Below are 21,995 nucleotides of genomic sequence, written 5' to 3'. Positions count from 1 at the left end.
ATTAAAAAGTAGTCGCGTAAGTAGGTCAGCATATGCCGTGCACCAAACGACAATCGCTCCCGGTTTGAAAATAAGAATACCGCCAAAGAAAGAGCTCACTGCCCCTTTGGTGACAGCCAGCCTTGATATTTACATTGTTAAGTTTTGCAGTTATGATAACGAGACGATATACCTCCCCTCATCGTGCCACTGCATCCTCCTCCCTCACTCACGAGCCTGCAGGGTGAGCCCCCCCCCCCCCCGCCCGCCCCCTCCCGCCATGCATTAGATTTGCCTGTCAACCCCCATCCACGGCACCGGCGTGCACACTTCACATTCTAATTCTAATCAATGTCACTCAGGTCAGACCGTTCAGAGATCACCCCCCGTTTTAAGCACAGCTTCCTCCTCCGTCTTCATAACCATATGTCACTTAACCCATTAATTCCCAGCCCCGGCCTCCGAAAGCAGAGCCTGTCTGACCCACCCCGGGATTGTGTTACTGGTTTGTTTTGCCCCGTTGATGTGCAGCACGACAACGGCTTCGACCTAAAAGCCAAGCGTGCCTTCGAAAAGGGCCACCCCGTACTTAAAACGTTGGACTGGGTTCTCAAAAGTAACGGGCCTCTACGTTTCCATTCGACCGGGCGCCGATGTAACGTCGCCGGTCGTCGTACTCACGGAGGACTCGTCGCGACTGCGGCGTTATAAATCGTCCCGCCCCTCACCGGACCAAATCTCTGATTTTCTTCATTTGCTCGACAGCGTAACCCTCCCCGACAGCCGTCCCCGGCTACTATCGCTCAGAGATGTGAGGTCAGCTTCTACTCAGCCACCGACTCACACGGACTCCGGTGCAATGTGTTGATCTGGTCCATCGGGCCCCCGGGGGCACTGTGCACACACTGGCCATCTCCTGTCAAGCCTGAGAAGCCCCACACTCCCACAGGTCATATGCAGAGAGTCGGGTCAAACCTCTGCTAAGCCGCTCCGCCACTGACAGATCAGACCCGGTTTGAGTATTACCAGTAAGACCACAGATCATGCGTAATCTTTTACATGCTAAGGAGAAAGACGAGAGGAAAGCCGAAGATTAAATAGGTGGTAGGTGAGCCACGAGGGAAAAACGCAGATAGAATTCAACATGTTTTCCTCTCAAATCGACAAAGAGCGCCCCCTACCGTGCCGAAACTGTCACTGTTTTTCCCTCTGTTGGAGCCTCCGTGTAGAAATGTACATGCTCTCGGTCCTAAACGATGTATGTGAACTCACTGGTCGAACGTCTGTGCCAACCAGCCCTAATGCACTTTGAAATGCTGATTCACTGCATTTCCTCTTACACTGTGACCGTAACTTACCCTCAGATATATTACTGATATCACGTTCAAATTTAGATAATACCGTCTACGTGCTTCCTTGATTGAGAATATGTGGGAAATAATTCCTACATATTATTGATTGACTGGCTGAGGATAACAAATGGTGCTAGTAACCCTTAACTTATACAGGGAGCTTATGCAAAATTATACATTGTTTTAAGTAAATTAAAGCCTTTTTCATACAAGTGCCATATTCCCCAGACTATAAGTCGCTGTTATTTTACTCGTCTGGCCGGTCCCGCCACTTATATTCCAAAGCAGTTTATGCAATGTCATTTTGTCGGACAGATGCGCTGAATTTCAACTACGGCCACTAGACGGCGCTGTTTAATCTTGCGACTCAACTGAAAGCACTACCGCCGTGTAAATGCGACTTATACGCCGAAGCGACGCAATTTTCCTCTAAACGACGCATTTTTTTTTGCCGAGTGCGACTTCGGTGCGACTCGTTGTGCGGAAAATACGGTATACTTTAGAAATCAAAACACATCAATGTGGTCTTTCAATATTTGGGCAAAGTTAAAAAAGCTGTTTTTCATTTGTGGCGTGACTATGTTGTTCCTTTTGGGGCATACAACCCCAAATAGGACAAATAATGTTTGCCCAGTTTTCCGCTCGGGGAAACTCAGTAGAGTTTAATATTTTGTTTTTGAACCCCGGGCAGCGAGTATTTTAATCTGATGATCGATGAAGGGGAGACGACGCTCGGCCAGTTTATTCTGCTGCTGACACGCACTAAATGAAACGAGGAAAAAAATAGCTTACTTCAGTAATATAATGAAGATTCATAATTGGTGGGCATATTGACAAAGTCAGCACAAAAAAAAAAAAACACCACATAGCGACGAGAGCCTGTGTGCAGCAGTGATATATGCCGTAATGCAGGCCAATGAAGCAATATGGGCAAGGCTAAAAACGTTGAAGAGCTATAATCATCCCAGCCAAATGGCATCATAAGGGCAATCCTCGGGACCTTGTCAGTAGAGTCCCCCGTGGGGTGTATAGGCAGATACAATGACTGCCTCTGTGGCCCTGGCCCGGCCACATCTGCTCCTCCAGGGCGTGTGTTTAGAGATGTCAAATACTTTCAGGCTGTTGTAAGGTGTGAACTGGACTGGAACAGGAAAAAAAAAAAACGTTGCAGGGGGGGGGGGTCTCTGCAATTGGACGACAACAGGAGGACTCCCTCAGTTGTGTCCATGCAGAAAAAAAAAACAACTTCCAGAGAACATCAAAAACGATCCTGCTCTGATGAAGTTAAACAGTCCTCTTAAATTTGACTTATTCAGCGAGGAACGGGGGAAAAAGAGATCATTAAAAGAGATCCACTCCTCTGGTCTTCCACTGCTGCTAGCCAAACATCTGCTGGGGGAGGGATGTGAGGATAGCTCGTCTCTCGCCGTTTATTTCTCCGCTTTGCCGACATAAGCGAGAAGGCAGAGTTCCCGAGCTTTGGTATTTGGAATGGCAGCCCTGCGATGGGAGCGGGCGTCTGGATATGTGATTTACTCTGAAGTTTGCGCCTCCCGCCCCTGTCTGCACTGACACTGGTTACCATTGTCTTCTCATCTCAGCCATGGCTGCTCTGTGAGCCGCCGCTCTTTTGTTCTAGCGTCATCCCCCACAGAGCCGAGTGCCACGGCCCGTCGGCCCGCCTGGATTATTCATGAACAGCGGGGACGTGTGGCTGTGTGTTGCTGGGGATGGGGGGGGGGGGGGAGTCGGGGAGGGGGGGGGGATGACACTCCCAGTACAGCCTGTGCATGAGGGACAGCCTTATACATTCCTTCCTCTGGAATGTGTTAGACATTGCTAAGGGACTCGGCAACGAAGAGGGGGATGGATAAGGATCGGGATCAATGATGCGCCATGTCTTGCGAGTATCTAACTCCATTTACATGACACACCTTATGCCGGCGCATGGCTGAAGATGTGCAACAAAGACCGCGGATTAAGATAATTCGTGGCGTGGTTACTATTATTGCCTACACATATTGAGCCCTAGGGCAGACAAGGGGGGGGTGGGGGGAAGCATGGAAGTGTCTAAAGTGTTAAGTCAGAGTTTGACGGGACAGCTATACTGTATTTAACTGACACATGCAGACAACCGACGGAGGTGATTCTGGCAAACAATGCCTCGGGGAATTTCAGGATCTCATTATCATTATTGCTGTTCGCTCTTCCCACACTGTTTAGGCCCTACACTATGTTTCCATTGTGAGTCATTGGTTGTGAATACAAAGTGTGAGATCACCTCTCCAAGCTCTAAATCACGCTTCCAATGAGCCTGGATGTGGTGGCTCCTTGTGCCTTAAATCCACAGAGGGGGGTTGGTAGAGACAGGAAAAGCAAGGGACGGGGGGTGGGGATTGATGGGAATAGTGCGGGGGATATGGGGATGGGCAATTGTCAAGCATCCCCCAAGGTATTGCCTCTTGTGCCAAGCAAAATCAGTCTTCTCCAAGAAGCTGAGGCTAATCTGTCAACCTCAACAAACACTCTCCATCTCCACACTGCACCCCACCCCCCACCCCTCCCTGGGTGCCTCCATTACTTATACACAGAGGGACGGAGACAACACTGCAGGCCGTTGTGTTTTAAAAGTCAAAAATCATACAGGCAGATGATGAAGATTTTGTTTACTGAACTGCTTTTTTTTCCTCTCCTCTCAATATGAAAATAGAAGAGTTATATAATGATACAACAGTGGGCCCATCTATGTGTAAAAAGAAGCGCTTTACTCTCCACAAACTGTAAATCAAGCTTGCCTCTGTCGATCTAATGCGTCTTTCGACAGGCAGTATTATGATTCACACGCACTGTGCTTTTCTTGTTGATTTCCAGTTGTTGGCGCTGCAGCAGTCCCAAACCACTCCAAGCATTTTGTGCCACATTTCCCATTTACTGGACTTTCTCTCTGTGCAGGCAAAGCAGCCTGTAATCCTTTAACAATTCACAGATTGTACGCTGGAAAAATATGTCCAAACCTGATTAACTCGCAGAGAAACTCGGGAGGAACAAGGGAAAATCCCAAACATGCACCAAGATATACGGTCTCGAACGGGCATGCACGGTGCAAAAATATATATCTTGCAAAACAACAAACCCAAACGCTCATTAGACCTAACACGCACAACGCTAAATGAGCAGGGGCCTTCAACCTCTGTTACTGCTGCTCTCGATCTCGCACAAATATGACTGCGATTCTTTGACTCGATTCCCAGCGTTTTGTATTTTTGTGGCATTTGAAGGCAGTAAACAATGGATCACTTTGCATGGGTTGAGGTGTATTGTCATTGTTACTGATGTCGGTTGTGAAGAGGGGTGATGAGTGAATTTAAGACCTAAGAAAACGGCCTTGGTGTGTTGTAACTGACTTGATACCTTGTAGTTCAGGGATCTCTTGAGAGGTGGAACGTGTTTGGCTGAATCACTTTTAGACATGGCCGTGAGACGACTGTAATTGGGTGAAGATAAAAACTAAAGGACTGGGATGTCACTCGTAAGCATCAGTTTTGTTTCACCGTATTGTTCAGTTTAAATGAGCAATAATGATTGTTCTCCACCACCCTCTCCATAATGAATCAGTCAAGCAATTTTGTACAGACTGATCGATATTTGTTTTAAAATGTTCTATATTAAATGAATCCATCTAAAAGAGACAATGTGATTTAACAGGAATTGACCTTTTCTCCCTACCCCTACCCTATATGGTGGTACCTCATAAAAGTAACCTTACCAAGACTCACATTGTACACACCTTCCGCCACCGATTCATTCACCAGATTTCCAATCAGGAGAACTGGAATAACAAAACGTGTCACCTCTTTTCCCATCTTCAGCTTAAGCAACAGTTCTGGCCCGGTCTCGGGTCCTCCGGTTTTTCAAACTCGGGAAGAAACCCAACCGTGGTGGACACATAAACAACACCCTTGTGACCAAATTTCCGCTCCTTTTTTCTATTTGCAGTGCCAGTATTGCCTCTATCCTGTTATGCGAACAGGAAAAAAAACAAATAATTGTTGTGGGAGAGCTTTTTTTTTCAAAGCCCACGGCGGCAAAAAAAGAAAAAAGACCTCCAGACTTACACTCTCTTTTTTTTAATGTCAACCAAAAAGACTGCCTTGAATGATTAATGAGCCGAAGCTTTGCACAGGAAGACGGCAACAGCATCACGGGTCATTTAAATTGCAATTTCCTCTGCAAACTTAAATATTTAAAGCCGCTATGCCTCCTAGATAGCGAGCATTTATCCCGCAAAGTCGCGCAATCTCTCGAAACAAAACGATACTCCAAACTAACAGACGGACATGTTTTTTGTTTTTTTTTACTGTAGAGGGAGAAGATTTGGGCAGTCATGGGTGTTCTACAGTCCAAGGTATTCATTACATTTAAGAGGATATTATTAACAACACTCCAAACAAGAAATCGGGACTTTTCAGAGCTGCCGGAGCTAAAACGCACAGACACCATTAGTCACCCTGGTGAGACACAAATCTCCGGGGGGCCGTGCCAGCTCCATTAGTGCTGAGCAATAGTCCCTGCTCTTTTAGACTTTAGTCTGTCCACAGAAACGATCCGACCCTCCCTCTCCCCTTAGCTCTCCCTGAACATATGAAACAAACATACACGTACAAGCAATCCAGAGTACCGGCTTGCCATTATTACTTTTGGTGTGAGCATATTAATGAAAATAAAGTGCAGTCAGAATGGGAGACTGGGGGTTCAACGCCAGCGCCACTAAATGCTCGGCAAAATGAATCCATTAGTTAATTAATCGATAGCGGACATATGTGTCGATAAAGATTTTGGCTGCATGTAAAGCGGAGGGGGCCCTCTTTTCCTTCCGTGCAGTTTTTGCAATCTTGGCGTAACTGGAAAGAACGCACAATAATAATGGCCATTAAGTCATGATATTCTACTCATGAGATGTATTGGTACTTGCGCAAATAACTGCGTCGCTAGGCCTCGGAAGACTTCATTACCTAAAGAGCAACTTATCATTGCCAGCAAGTGCAGCGCAATAGGAAACAGCTCTTGGTGCTAAGATAACAAGCTCGCCCGAAACGCCACCTGCCCACCCAAGTCCCTAATAAGAAACATAACGTCGGCCAGGGCACAATCTGATCAACACAACCATCAACACAACTATTTTGAACAATGAAATCATAGAGCGAGAACGCCGGCTCTGATGAAGGCAGAACAATAAAACGAGCCCGGCAGATTATGCAGAGTGGTCCATTTTCTTTGTAATTAGCTAATCATTTATGGTTTCGCACGCGATCCCACTGATTCGAGTTCTTTTAATGATACGAGGGGCCAGGCTACAGGTAAACACAACCCCCATAAAATGTAGCTCGTCTGGCCGGTCACGTCGCACTCTTCAGTGCATCACGCCAACCAGGGTGAGTCACCTACTTTTGGGTGACTGGTGAATATGTGATAAGCATATGCAATAGCTGTGAAAGGTCAATAATGCTGGGGGAGTATTCATCTGTTGCATCCTGTCTCGGGCAAACAAATTTGTAATGCTCAGAGCCGAGGGCTGGCTATTAGTACTATCCCGAGATAGGTAGTGGATCAGCGTTTTGTACGAGCAAACAATAGCTGGGCCGAAACCGCACGTCACGGGGACCGTGCTGATGACCTACAGGTAACAGGACGACGTCCTGCTCCCCAAAGCTCGGCGGTTTCTCTCCCGTTTTGGTTTCACAACACAGATGTGGGTGTAAGCACTGTGCTTGGTATATTCTTGCTACCGCTCCTGAAAGCATGAAACAATATTTACAAGTGCCCCGATCACAATGTAACCCTTCGCAGATGCTTTCAAATGCAAATAAAGGATCTCGCAAGGCTTGTTCTCGAAATATGCGATAGGGGGGTAGGGCAACTTCAAGGGGGATGGGGGTGGGGTGGGGGGTGGGGGTGGGGTGGGGGGGCCCAGACAAGAGAGGGCACACGGGGACTTTTGCCTTGCTCGACACATCTGGATGAATAGCGCGACGTGTGCCCCTTCAGACACATGTGGGACAACTCTCCCACTCACTGCTGTGCCACTGGGGAAGGACTGCACTCGAACCACATTCCTGTTATTGTTATTCTAATTAGTTTCCAGAAAACAAACGCACACACACACACACACACACACACACGCTAACACAGACGCACACACACGCTACAAACGCTTATTGCAGTGTGTGACAGGGGTGAGGCAAAGGACTGTTGCGGGTGGGGGTAGAGCCGGATCGGCTGCGTGGTAGATAGAGACTGATATCTCCCGTATTCTACCAATGCATGGGGTGAAGTGGCACAATTATCATGCGGGCCAGGCGGGAGCGAGTCCACAGGAAGCTAATCCTTCACACACAGTCATCATATGAATATCTCTCCCAGGGCTGCTACATTCCCCTCCTCGCAGCGCCGCCGCCTTGACTTGGCAGCTGTGCATATACGAATACAAACAAGGCCGTAGATTAGCGAAGAAGCGTCCGCTCAACCGTTGCCGCGACTGTAATACACCACTTACGAAGGGGAGAGGAGAACTGACGCCGGCGTCGCACTTGACGCAGCAACGCATGTAGGAGTCTGGTGTGACTCACCAACGGCTGCCAAACGAAGCAGGGGGCGCTCGCTGTTACTTTCCTTTCTTGTGAATGGGGCAATGCAATACTGGGCCACTCGGACAAACGTCTGATCTTTGAGATGCAACAAATGAAGAGACTGTCGGATAGCCCAGCCGAAAAAAATGCTAAAAAACAGAATAGCGATGCAACTGGCAGGAAAACAGAATATCTGTGCCCAGGAGAAGGTCTCCACTAAGGGACGAGAGCCAACACAGAATTCCCTTGTACAAAACGGGTATGGGGAGCACGCTAGTTAAGCGGTCGCGTTGCTCGGCCTTAAGGAAAACAAGCACCGAGATGTGAAATTCCAGGCCATGGGAACCCAAACCGGCGCTGAATATATTTCCCAGTCCCCGCTGACTGTTTCAAAGTCATGCAGACACAGAATTTCTGGTGGGAGCCTTTTGAAAGAGGCGCACCGTTCCTTCTTATTTCTACGCGGTTGCATCACCGGATTTCTCCCGACGACTGGGATTCCTTGCTTTCGTTTCTTTTACCAGCCGACGAGCTAATTACTAAACCAAGCTTGTTCGGTTCGTTCTCCCCCAAGGCCCTTTTGAACCGACGGCTCGGTTAGACGTTACCTTTCACATACGCGGACACGTGCCTCGAGTATCTTCGCTCGAGTCCAAAGCAGTATTTTTTCGTTGTTGTTGTGTGTAGGCTTTGTAGTTCCCATGCACATTGGCTCCGACGGAATCTGAAAGCCCTCGCCTTTCATTATATGATTACAAGCTTGGCAGACAATTTACAGTAGTGGGGCTCCATGCCATGGGGTCAGAGAGGAAGGCGGATGGAAACCTCAGAGTGCTATTTCTTGATATGAGCGCCGGTCCCTGAATCCACCGAGCCCTGGACCACAGCCAGAACAGTGCTCTGAGGGATTCCGCTGGTTTCGTGGCTCCGGAGGTGCCCCACTTACAGGAAATGTGACACAAACTGGCCAAGACCGTGATCGGAAGATGCTTTCACGGCGGAGCTTTACGGCTGCCCCTTGTCACCGGACACTGGACTCGCCGTACGCGACACACAACCTGCAGAGCCTCATGCTGCTGTAGCGGCGGGGGGTACGAGTCTCGACACCCTTTTTTCTTAAACGGCGAAGAAACGATACGTCAGATTCCCCGAATTAGGACCGGAATAGGGAAATCTGCACCTATTGTGCTGTAACCGTCAAACCAGAAGACGCACGTGCTGGCTATGCCCTCAGTCGGTTTTACACCAGACTGCCATGTTCCCCGACATCCTCCCCCACTAACAGCTTAATCTGGTCTCCCCCACCAACGGCTACAGCTACCTCATTAATGCCCAATCGTCCAACTCGGGGACCATTGTCGGAGGGGGAGGGAGCCAGAGCTGGAATTCCATAAAGTAATTTGAATATGTAATGCACCAAGATATTATCACCAAATCCTATTCAGTCATTAACGCGTACCTAAATTGCACACCAACATTGCTTAACAGGAGGACTACACACTGTGCCGGAGTGTAGTTTACAGATCTCCAAGTACATGTTTACATGTCTTAATTTCTGGTTTGGTTATGATGCCACCGCCACCAGGATAGCATATAGTAATAATTCAATAGTTCACATGCAGTTCCCTCATTACAAATCTTCCATGTCTGCTCTGAGACAACAGGCGTGGAGACACGGGGCTCCCTGTGGTTCACCAATACCCCCTACCTCCTCCCCTCCTCTGAACAAAGCTCTCCCAGTTGCAAGCCTGACCCAGTAACCTGGCTAGCAGCCTGGGGGTACAGCATACCCTGTCGTAGGGTCTCCCAGGGCCGATGTGAGAACACAGGACCAGCATTTGTGTACAGAGCAAAGTCACTTTCGTCAATGCAATCCGCTCTTGTGGGGGATTAGAGCAGCTCCTTTCAGACAGGGCCGATTGTGTGATAAATGTGTAGTAGCCTAGCCTGCAGTGCCGGGGAGGGTGTTCTACTGGCTGGGCTAATCTGGCCGGACACAGGCATCTTTCTTTACCACCGCTTCACAGGAATGCTCTCTCTCTTTCACTGCCAAGTGTTTTTTGTAGATTATGTACCTTACGTCCTACGTCTATCTGCAGTCCTGCCTGGATAACTGACACTGCATGTTATATTGTGTGCTACCCCCTCCAGAAAAAAAACAACCTTGATTTGGTGCACTGGGAATATAATCATAATGCTGCACTTACAACGACCTTATCGTTCGTCTAAACCACCGGGTCTTAATTTCTTGAACGTACGTGGGAAAAACGTGAATCAGTCTGTGCCAAAGGCGATGACACCCACCCGCCGAAATTACCAAGATACCATCACAACTTTTGCAGTTTCGCAAGGCAAGCTCGAATAGCCCGACAGTAGATGCATACAGCTGCCCACTGGCTACTTTAAAAAATCAAATAAAAAAAAAAACTGCAGGGAAAATGCTGCAGAGTGTGCTGCACAACAAATCGAAATTACAGTAATTATAACATTCACATTTCAAAGCATTAAGAGGGTATGCAAAACATCTTACCCCCTGGCTCCCCTTGAAGCAAATAGCAGGCTGATTTGGTAGTGATTCCTGGGGGGGGGGGGGGGAGACAGAGACAGCAGGAGCATGGTGAGAAGGGTTTAATGTAACTGGCTCAGGCTTTGTAATACAGTAGAACAGTGTTTGTCCTTAATCTAATACAGACTGTACACCATGGTATATTATAAGTGAAAACACTTGTGCTCGTGTTACGTTAGATATTAGTGTATGTTTGTTGGTGGGTCGGGGGGGGGGTCTGTTTTGCTATTGTTGCAGGTTTCTTCCACTGATTTGTCGAGATAACAAGGCAACAGCAGCCCTGTTTATGCTGATGTGACCAGCTGGGAATCACATCCTCATTAAATGCCAAGCATCAAGCATGGCAAGTTCTGCCCTGGCCGACGAACGCTGTCCATTTTATACGGATAGGCCTACAGGTCAGCCTCTGACCGATCAATATAACCTATGGAAAACCGTGGTCGTGTCCACCATTTCACGATGAGCGTCGCAGGTGATTTCCCATTTGAATGGCTAAAGGTTACATAAGACCCCCAGGAACACGAAAAGCTCACTGCAACACCGAGCTTTCTGTATATCCATCCATCATCCAAACCGCTTATCCTGCTCTCAGGGTGGCGGGGATGCTGGAGCCTGTCCCAGCAGTCGCCGGGCGGCAGGCGAGGAGACACCCTGGACAGGCCGCCTAGGCCATCACAGCTTTCTGTATATAGTAACTTGCAAAAAAAAATATTTGTACTCCTGCATAACACCATCTGTATTCAGAGTAAAACACCATGTTTCTTTATTGATTAACAAGACCGGCATGTTCGAAGAGGAAAGGTGAATTGCCTTCTTTTGGGACCAGATGCACGGTGAACAGCTTACCGTGCATCCGTCCACGAGGTACAAGAGCTCTTTCTCGGTCGCTTATGATTTAGGGAGAGGCTGCCCCTTGTGCTTTTATAAAATCTGAGTATCGTTACCACTTTCTTCTCCTATTCCAAAAAATTAGCTATTTTTAAAAGGCAAAAAAATAAATAAATAATGTTACCCATCAAAAAAATTAGCTATTTTTAAAAGGCAAAAAAAAAAATAATGTTACCCATCAAAAAAATAGCTATTTTTAAAAGGCAAAATAAAAAAATAATGTTACCCATCCAAAAAATTAGCTATTTTTAAAAGGCAAAAAAAAATAAAAATAATGTTACCCATCCAAAAAAATTCGCTATTTTTAAAAGGCAAAAAAAATAAAAATAATGTTACCCATCCAAAAAAATTCGCTATTTTTAAAAGGCAAAAAAAATAAAAATAATGTTACCCATCCAAAAAAATTCGCTATTTTTAAAAGGCAAAAAATAAAATAAAATAATGTTACCCATCAAAAAAATAGCTATTTTTAAAAGGCAAAAAAAAATGTAATGTTACCCATCCAAAAAAATTAGCTATTTTTAAAAGGCATACAAAAAAATAGAAATAATGTTACCCATCCAAAAAAATTAGCTATTTTTAAAAGTAACAAAAAAATAATAATGTTACCCATCCAAAAAATTAGCTATTTTTAAAAGGCATAAAAAAATAAAAAATAATGTTACCAATCCAAAAAATCAGCTATTTTTAAAAGGCAAAAAAAAAAATAATGTTACCCATCAAAAAAATTAGCTATTTTTAAAAGGCAAAAAAAAAAATGTTAGCTAAACATCAGAACCAGAGGGCCTCATTAACACCGCGGGCCAATCCCGTCGGGAGAAACTGGGAATTTCCTCTGACGTTGTCGTCTTCCAAGAGGACGTAAACAAAATAACAACAACAACAACATCGGAGGGTTTCTCGTTTTGCGTCCCTGACGTGTGGCGCTCTCGGGTGCGGATGAATGGCAGGTTTCATGGCGCGTGTAACCCCCCCCCCCCCTCCTAAGCCTCGAGCCTGGAGGAAGTTGCCGGACGCTCCGATTGGAGGAAACGCCACAAAAGTTCACACAAACTCGCGGACCAATGGGCTCGGTGGCTGGGCGGGGCCTCACGTCGCGTAAAGGGCAAAAACAATGCAAAGGAGCCCAGCAACAACTGGCCCCCGCGTTGCGCCACCCAATAACAACAAGTTTGCGGCGAGCGAGGCGAGAAACTACAGCACCGGTTTGTACTAGTTTTAGGGTCCGAACGACGGCCGGGCGAGACTAATGGCAGGACTAATTTGCTCAGGTCTATTTTTTTGGTGACGGGTTTTAGGAAAGGGGCTCCAACCAAAACCAACCCCCCGGGGCTCTGGCTCTTGACGTTCACATGTGTCGCTCGTCTAGGGGGAAACACGTATTTGGGTGGAGGTCTTCAGATTTAGCCACCTAAAGTAACGTTTCCTAAACTGTACGGCCCGATTTGCTTTGACATCGTCACCCCCGCACCCCCCCACACCCCCCCAACAACGAGGCGAGCGAGAGGAGGCGGGCGGTCCTTCACATGTTGTTACAATGTTAATGTTGTTACAATGTTATTCTCCTTCTCCCCTCGCGCCACACGGGAGTCGCGAACGAACGCCACACTTTTGCGAGCGACAAACGTGGGACGCGATGCCGCGCGCGTGCGCGCGCCTAGGGACGGACGCGGGCGTTTCGCTCGGGAACTTCCAGCGCTTCGCTTTTCCTCCGCGTCAACGCGTCGGTGGGGAATCAAACGTGCGAAGTTTTGGAAATCGCGAGACGCCGCTGGTGCGACGGGCACGCGTTTTCTCGCCGGGGTCGGTTAAATTGTATCCGGACCCCGCCCGTCAATCAAAGCCTGTCGCATATATAGCGTATTGCGAGCGTCATAATAAATCGAGCGTAGTAGCCCACAATAAACAAGCATAACGCTGGTCCGCACAGCCCCGCAGGCCTCCTGTCGGTGAGACTGGAAGGCTCGCTGGCTCTTCTTTTTTTGGGGGGGGGGGGGCAAAAAAAAACCACAAAACAAGCAAACTTTTTCTTTACAACAAAGGTAAAAGTAAGACTTTTGCTTTCCAACGACCCCCCACCACCACCACCACCACCCCCCATACTCTACTAGTTTAAACCCGATAAGAAATAAGACGAGCTTGGTAATAGTCCCCCACCATATCGCCTTACCTTCAGGTTCTGGAAGGCTTCGAGCGTCCGGATGGCAGTGTCAGTGAGCTTTACGTGATAGAGAGTTTTATTCGGGGCGCTTTTGTTGATCTTGCCACAGGAGAGCCCATACCGATGCTCCTGTCTCAGCGCTGCCATTTCTACAACTGGAGGGAATGGGCGACATTCTAGCCGAGACGTCACGCCGAGCAATAGGCGGAGTTATGTCACACGCGCATACACACACGCATACGCACACACACGCATACACACGCACGTACGCACACGCATACACACGCACGTACTCGTAAACACAAACAAGGTTGCGAAGTAGGTTTTTTTTTTATTATTATTATTATTATCCGCTTATTTATACGACCTTTTATGAATCGCAGATAGAGCTCGTGGCCAGATATCCAGTGTCGCTGCCGCCGACTCTGACGGATGAAATACGAAAGTGACACATGTAGCAGCTTCGCCGAGACAACAGACCTGCAGATTTACAGATTCGATCTCCCGTTTGTTTTTATGTCCAGCCTCATTCTGCTTCACCGTTTCATCTTCTTCTCTTTTTTTTTTTTGAAGTCCTATATTTTATGTATTACATTGTTTAACCTGAATTGTGTGCGTGCACAGTTGGCCAGTTATATTCAAAATAAAGGGTCACAGCAATGTTTGGCCACGACAAAGGAGAATATCCCTAATCTGTGGTTTAGAAAGTGAAGGGTCAATAACAAACCTTCCAAAGTTGTTTTCCACGCTACGCTTACGGCCTGGAAACGCTGTGTACCGATGGAGTGACTCAGAAAAGGATGAAAAATATGGCACTTGGGTTAATTAAATCTGTAATCCCTGAGAGACAACATGCTTCGACTGCAGATTAAGGAGCTGTCTCACATTCAGCAATGGAGTGTTTACTTTCCATATGGCTTCGTGGAGATGTTGATGTCTATGCGACTGTACCACAAAATGCATTTTGGCAGAGACTCCGTGAACGTTGACATTTCCATCGTAGCTGCATAGCGACTGTGGAGAATCCCTGACATACCAGAAGTAAACAACAACAACAACAACAACAACAAATCTCTTTCAGTTAGATTAATAGACAGTATTTTAATCAGTCGGTCGGTCGGTTAGGTTATCCGTTCGTGGATCCATCTGTCAACCAGTGTTTGGGTTGTAGCTTACTCGAGGATTAAAATCTGCTGTGACGACAAGGTCAGCAAATTAACAATCAGATGGCAAATGATAATTACGGGGGATGCGCTCCAGTACATTTCAGTATTTTGGTGTTGCAACGGGAGTCTATCGCTTTATCAGATGGTGTTTGTTGCTACGATGATATGATGATTTATGTAAGCGCAGGGTCCGTGTGTCATCACCACCTCTGGAGCTGTTGGAGAATGTCTCAAACAAGTCCAGCAAGGTGGATGCTTAATGAAACAGAGGACTGGGCGTAGTTCCTTCAAGCCACCTCCTTGTCATGGCAACCCTACTGCTCAACCCCTCCACCCACCAGTGAGTATGTAAAACCGTGAAAGATACCTGTTCATAAATGCTGGGCACACATCATAATTCACTTCTGTAGAGGATTTAGTTCCTCTGTGAAAGTCACGTCGACGTGCCTGCAGCAGCAGCAGCACATGTCTATGCTAGCTGAAGGAAAGAAAAACAAATGTTCTAGGCCTCTGTCATACTCTGACAGGACCAGTGGACCGCATGAATTCATGTTAATGGGGGGAAAAATTACAGTTCACATAATAGTGTTTATTTTCTAAGATACAGTAGGTTTGGAGGGCTACAAACAAAATGTCTTGATTTGTAGATTTTCTGCAAATATACTTTGTTGAAGTGCAATGAGCTTTTACTCTTACGTGCTGAAGAGTTGTGAGAGTGAGACGCTTCAGGATTTCACGTGACCGTACACCAAATTTAGACGAAGACATTGTTTGTGTCTGATCTGTGACAAAGCAGTTGCAAAAATCCGGCACGATAAGACAAGATTTACATTTTCATTCACATTTTATCTTTGTGTGTGTGTTGAGCGGGTATATACATGCATTTGGAGTGCGGCGGCGCGGCTCTGTATAGTCGAAATTCTCCTATTTTCTGTTCTTCCATTTCTATTTTTAAAGCTATCGGGGCCTGGATGAACATCCACGAATACCTGATTTATGAAGGTCCTCTCCACGCAGAGCCAATGAGTGAGTTTGAGACCTTGAATATCAGTTATAAATCTTTGAAATACAACATTTATGCTTCAAGACTATTCAGGCTTAGCAATAAATAACCAAAAAAAAACACAAAAAAAACAGACTGTAGTCCTCTGGTCTCCCTCTCCTAACCAGCTGCTTTTGATATCCTAGAAAAATCACTGTGCTGGAGTATATTATCTTTTCATCCGATTGATATGTCATCCTGTATCATCTGCGCTGTGAGCATTTCACTGCTCGCTGTTGTTGGTGTGCACGTTTGATATGCAAAGAAAAACGTACGAGTGAAATTGCATCCATTGCTTCCAATTAGCATATGAATCGAAAAGACCGAGCTAAAGGGCAGATTTAGTGTCTGACAACATCAACAGGTCAGCACAGCTGTTTTAAGGCCTCGCGGCCTTACATATACTCTCAGCTCCTTAAAAAAGGGGGGAGAAGAGACATCTCTCATTGTGATTTATAGGAAATGAAGTTGGAGGCTACAGTTCCAGAGATCTTATTGGTCGACTGTATTCATGGAAACTGCATTATGGGGCAGCGTGATGAAGTCATTAAGAAGCTTACAGACATTCTGGCAGATTAGGTTTTGCTCTTCTAATCCTCCAGATTACCACCCCGCCAGCCTGTTGACTGAGAGTGCCTCGCTGTGCTGCACCATTTCTTTACGTTGACCATTTCTTGCTGCTCCGACATGACGGGAGTATGTAGACCAAGACAGGCACTGGTATGAGGGAGGAGGTCAAAGTGCAACAGAGCTGCATGATCTCCACAGCTGTGGATGAGACAAAGCTTTTCTTTCTTTTTTTTTAACTAAATGAAAGCTAGGATTTGGGGATGCATTTTGAGTTGGATTAAGCCAAACGTGATGTGACTGCTCCATTTGTGAAAAAAGTACACTGCAGCTTTCATGGATGGAGGGGACGTTTTGTCATAATTAAACACAGGAGGTCAGGACTGCAATCACAACAGGACTACCAACCCACGCCTTGGTGGAAGAAAGACAAGGAGGATCATCCATTTTGGAGGCTCCCTTACATGGTGTCTCTTGTTCCCTTTAGTGAGATGGAGAAGGAGCTGTGTTATGAGGAGCCCATAGTGGAACCTGTGGACCCCAAGGACCCCGAGGTAGAGGATCCCAGTTCTGGGCCTGTTGGCGAGGGCAGGCCAACAGAGGTGGCTGAGCTGGCCCCTGGACTTGAGCAGGAAGGCAAGGCGCAAGACGGGGAAGAGGAAGACAAAACAGAGAGCCGAGATGGAGAGAGGGAAGGTGCCGAAATGAAAAACCCCTCCAAAGAAAGTGGAGAAAGACGTTGTGAGCATGTGAGGAAACTTAAAAAAACAAACAGTTGGAAGACTGTCCGATTTCTGGACCCATCTGAAACAGAGGCTGTGGCCGAGAGAGACAGCCTGGTGGAGAGCCTATTCCCAGAATACGAGACCGCAGAGTGGACTTCCTCTACGTTTGAAGACTTGTTTATGGCAGAAGGCTGGGAGGACATTACAGGTAGGCTTGAGGGTATAAAACACACAGCAAGTTCCCCATTGCAGTACCTACAGTAGTAGCCATAGCTTTTTGTCACGTACCAATAAGTGGAATCCATAATCTAGTGAAGAGACTTCACTACATTTTACAAATTTTGACATTTCACCTACTTGAGACTGGATTTAACAGCAGTTTGAACCAACATCCAAAAAAAACAAAACAAATGACTGAACTAAAACGAGGCTTAACCTGAGATAAGGTTTTAGTTTCCAGACCAAGTCCAAAATCGCAGCAAATTAGCACTTCGGTGGCCGTGTCTGAACACATGTTTGTCAACAAACCAGCAGATTAACCCCCCCTTCCTGCTGCAGTGACCCTCTCTCCCCTCTCGTCCAGATGACCGACTACTAAGGAAGAAGGTGCTGGCGCCCGGCCCCCCTGATGCCCTCTGCCCTAACTGGGGTCAGGAGGTTATTGTCAGAATGCAGGGTGTCCTGGCGGACCGGACGGTGGTGGAGAAGGATTGCAAGCTAGTTTTCGTCATAGGAGAGGGAGACGTAAACCAGGTAAAGGCTGTTCACATTTCGTCTGCTCGAGCACGTCCCTCCAATACAGCTCGCCAGCGAGCAGCGGACCACGGATGGAAACAAAACTGCCAGTTATTTTCTATTCTGCTGGAGCATAAATCGAGTTTATCTTGTAATGCGTTAAATTGGAGGTGCATATGCACACCGCGCCAGGGTAGGCATAAACACAGATGTTTCAGGAATGACTTTGTGCAGAATATGTGTGTGACTCATACTTGAAAATAAAAAAAAAAAGGCACTGTTTTCTGACACTTGCAGGCCCTGGAAGAATGTGCCATATCCATGCAGAAAAATGAGATCACGTTACTGCTGGCAGATTCACAATATGCCTATGGACTTCTGGGAAGGTAAGGGAGTTGGCCATTTTCTTTTCAATGTACCGTCACATGGGAAACCCATAGCGTCAGCAGACATAGTCATTACAGACATAATCAGTATCTGCTCTGGCAGGTCCTGATTATTTCCCGGGTTGTTGATTTGAGGTCTGCTTCTGGCGTTACGAGAGCGAGGCCGGACGTCAAACCCAGATTTGGTCGTTTGTCCTTTATGATTTGACGAGGTAAAAGCAACGTCTATCATCCTTTTAAGAAGCCCGGGCCTTTTGTACCTGTTGCTGTGGGAGAAGCTGGGCTTGCCTCTGTAGCATGGCTAATGAACCATAAACAGGAGCAGATGGCTTCCCCTCTAACACCATTTAGAGGCGGCCAGAGGCCAGCACCTCCTAACCTAGGACACCGCTCAAATTACAGACATTTGTTTATTACATCTGCGCCCTTCAAAGGCCTGTGTACAAACACGGAAGAGGCTGATGTGTCACTGGCTAAAACCCGTGGCGTCTTCTACATTATTGCTTAAAGGACGACGAGTGAATGAACGAACTGAGGCTCAGTCATCAACACGTGTCTGACGGCAAACGGGACATAAAATTGTTTTGCTAGTTAGCTGTATCACTTCTTCCCCTGCGTCGTATTCAGCAGTTGTCGCTGGTAACCAGTATTGTTTACAGCACTTTTCTCACATTGTTTTATTGTTAAAATGATGTTGGATACCGGTGCAAAATGGCAAGTTCTGCTGTACCACTGGGGGGACACATGCCGCCCAATAACATTTGCAGACACACTTGACATAGTGTCAATGATTAGGGCAGCCGTAGGGTTGGATCAATTGATAAAACAACAACAAAAAACAACCCACAAAATAATAAAAACTTGCATCCACTCAGAAATATCCCACGCCTGTAAAATCCCTGCCAGGTGAATGTAATGATTTATTTATAACTCCCAACAACCTCTGCGTTGTCTGAAAGTGCTGGGAGCTACAAGCGATAACAGGCAGAGCACATTAGGAGACATTTCAGTGCAACGGCACAAACTGCTTGACGAGAGCGAGACTACCTGTTGTTTTGTACTTGAAATAGATTAAGTAAATATGACATAATTCATCCCTTGGACTTGGCGCGGTGAAGCGGTTGAACGGTTTGCCGCATCGCTTCACCTAGTCCTCGCCGGGCCAGTGAAAAACAATGGTGGACTGCACTGGTTTTAGAAGTCGGGCCTACATCTGGAAATGTCTATAAAAAAAATAATCCGAAGCTCCAGAAAGCGTACCGGTTTAGCTGGTTCACGTCTTACATCTGTGTCTGCGCGACCTTGGGTTTCTTTGCTGCGGCCTGTACAATGTGTGCGCACGGCTGTGGTCTCTGCCGAACGCTGTGCGTGAGGTCCTGTTTGTGTCACGGCGCTCTGGAGGGAGAACTCACACCGGTTGTTTAGTCAGGTTGTAGGTTAAGGAGAGAGAGAACGAGGGTAAAAGTGAAGGAGCGTGCAGGGAAGAGTCGGGGAGGGAGGTGCGAGAAGGGGGGGGGTGGTTGGTTTCTGTGGTCTTATGGTGAATATACTCCTCTCTGTGTGAAGAGAGAGGGGGAGAAAAGGGGGGAGGCAGCGGGGGCTCGGTTAATGATTGTTTTGCAGCAGCTGATTACGGCTATGTGCTGTGGAGTCAAATTTAGCCTTGCCCGTTAGGTAGACAATCAGAGTGTCAGGCTCTTTAACGACTACTGCGAGACACACCGACGTCGACGAGGCTCCATTCGGAGCAAATTTGCTGATAAATTGGCCCAACGCTGAATTTATCGAACGGCGCGTTAGAAACTCTTGAAGACCGAGATGCGGAGGCTTTGCCCGGAAATTTCATTAGAGGATACACGAAGGGGGGCCGTCCGGGTAGCGTGGCGGTCTGTTCTGTTGCCTACCAACACGGGGAAGGCGGTTCGAATCCCCGTGTTACCACCGGCTTTGTCGGGCATCCCTACAGGCACAATCGGCTCGTGTCTGTGGGTGGGACGCCGGTGTCGGTACTTGATCTACTCGCCCTGCGACTACAGATGACATCACTACTTCAGGCGTTATGATTGGGTAGGGGCTAGTTCAGTTTAGGAACAGCGGGCAACAGTAGATCGACGTTAGACGCAGCTCGGGCCTCCGGCCCTCGCACCTTTACTAACCAACTCTATGTCAACGTGGATTGTAAAAAACACACAGCTAAATAACTATTAAGCTAACAACGCTAGCTAGCTAGCAACATAATCCGTGACGTCATAAGGACCCCGAGTTGATATGGTACCCGAGCAGAAATGGAACCCACACCGGATATGGGGATGTGTCCTGGTCGCTACATTAGCTCCTCCTCTGGTTGGTCGGGCCACTGTTCGGGGGGGGGGACTGGGGGGGAATAGCATGATCCTCCCACGTGCTACGTCCCCCTGGTGAAACTCCTCACTGTCAGGTGAAAAGTAGCAGCTGGCGGCTCCACATGTATGGGAGGAGGCATGTGGTAGTCTGCAGCCCTCCCGGGATCGGCAGAGGGGGTGGAGCAGCGACCGTGACGGCTCGGAAGAGGCGGGGTAATTGGCCGGATACGATTAGGGAGAAAAAGATTTTTTTTTAATGCAGTTTGATTTACTTAGCAGTGTTATTGATGCACATACGTCACCATGGTCGGTGACATCCATGGTCAGGCTGCTTGTCCCAGTGATGGAGCACAAACATGAATCGTAACAAACGGGGACCGCTAATAAATACATTTTATGCCATAATTAAGCATATTTAAGAAAAAAAACATGTTAACCAACCACTAAACAATCTGGCATCCTTTACTTTTTCCGATGCTCGATTCTCCTCTCAGACCCGTAGGCGGAAATCTCGGAGGGGGGGGGGGGCACGACCTCCCCATCCTAGGAAAAATATGATATACACCCCCCCCCAATATTTCGCCCCTAGTTTACAGCACTACTTTTGGCGTCCCCCTCAGGAATTGCGCTTGAGAAAAGGTCACGTAATTGCCCCCTGCAGAGTGGATATCAGGTTTTCGCCCCCGCTCAGACCGCTCTATAGTGTGGTACTACTTTTTGTTGTTGCAGAACGCCGCCGTATTACTACGCACCGGAGCCTGTTCGCATTTTCCAGGTTGACGAATGCGTCCCCTTCGCTTGAAACGACACATAGGTCCGCGTCCAGTGCGTAGTGGGTACGCCTGCGTTCTGCTAAAACACAAAAAGTAAGTTCCAGGCTATAGATGGGCCCGAGAGGAGGAGTGATCGTTGGAAACATGCGAAACTTGCTTTATTGTGTTGTGGCTGGTTATCAGGGTGGTTTTTTTCACGTCTTATCGTGGCTTGGAGAGCTTTTCATAGTTGACCCCGTTTGCAGCCGTTCATTTCTGGGCTTGTTGGCCAGGACTTAGTAGCCAGATCTCTGACCACCTGACTTGAAGTGCATCGATATGCTATTAGGGAGTGACCTATTCCACCTTAAGTCAATAAAACCCAACTATCCCTTCAAGCACGGGCGCTGTCATGGATGCGAAGCAGCGCTGTTGTTGCGTGACCTGGTGGCGACCACAACGATAAGGGATCATTGGCTTGAAGTTGTAATCTAAAGTGAGCGGCTGATGGTAAATATTATTTACATAATGTCCCAGCTGGACGCTTAACGTTGACAGACTTTTGCACCAGCGGCTTCTGCACAGCTCAGCGGAGCAGGAAAAAAACCAGCTCGCCTGAGTCATGTTTTTAACAATGCAGCAACCGGAAAGGCGAGCTGACGCATCAGGACACGACAACCTTTATGAAAGCTTTGATTTGTTTGAGCA

The 21,995-nt window shown here is 47.2% G+C and overlaps 2 protein-coding genes across 3 annotated transcripts in view; one reads left to right on the top strand and one right to left on the bottom strand.

Annotated features, from left to right (window-relative positions):
- LOC130113716 (RNA polymerase II elongation factor ELL2) overlaps window positions 1–13,719 on the bottom strand; it is a 28,863-nt gene extending 15,144 nt beyond the window's left edge. Inside the window, exons 1-2 of the mRNA XM_056281318.1 lie at window positions 13,582–13,719; window positions 10,488–10,535 (exon numbers count right to left, since the gene is read on the bottom strand). Of these exons, the coding sequence (XP_056137293.1) occupies window positions 10,488–10,535; window positions 13,582–13,719 (186 nt within the window). The remainder of the gene's footprint in view (window positions 1–10,487; window positions 10,536–13,581) is intronic.
- fkbp16 (FKBP prolyl isomerase 16) overlaps window positions 12,555–21,995 on the top strand; it is a 35,147-nt gene continuing 25,706 nt past the window's right edge. For both annotated transcript variants that reach the window (XM_056281320.1, XM_056281319.1), the window contains exons 1-6: window positions 12,555–12,616; window positions 14,926–15,078; window positions 15,696–15,764; window positions 16,835–17,280; window positions 17,656–17,825; window positions 18,105–18,193. In XM_056281320.1, coding sequence (XP_056137295.1) covers window positions 16,839–17,280; window positions 17,656–17,825; window positions 18,105–18,193 — 701 coding nt within the window. In that variant the 5' untranslated portion in view covers window positions 12,555–12,616; window positions 14,926–15,078; window positions 15,696–15,764; window positions 16,835–16,838. The remainder of the gene's footprint in view (window positions 12,617–14,925; window positions 15,079–15,695; window positions 15,765–16,834; window positions 17,281–17,655; window positions 17,826–18,104; window positions 18,194–21,995) is intronic.

The sequence above is a fragment of the Lampris incognitus genome, chromosome 6 (genome assembly GCF_029633865.1).
Source record: "Lampris incognitus isolate fLamInc1 chromosome 6, fLamInc1.hap2, whole genome shotgun sequence".
NCBI classification, from domain to species: domain Eukaryota; kingdom Metazoa; phylum Chordata; class Actinopteri; order Lampriformes; family Lampridae; genus Lampris; species Lampris incognitus.
The sequence above is the reverse complement of the archived record's forward strand: the minus strand, read 5'-3'. Positions and strand labels throughout refer to the sequence as shown.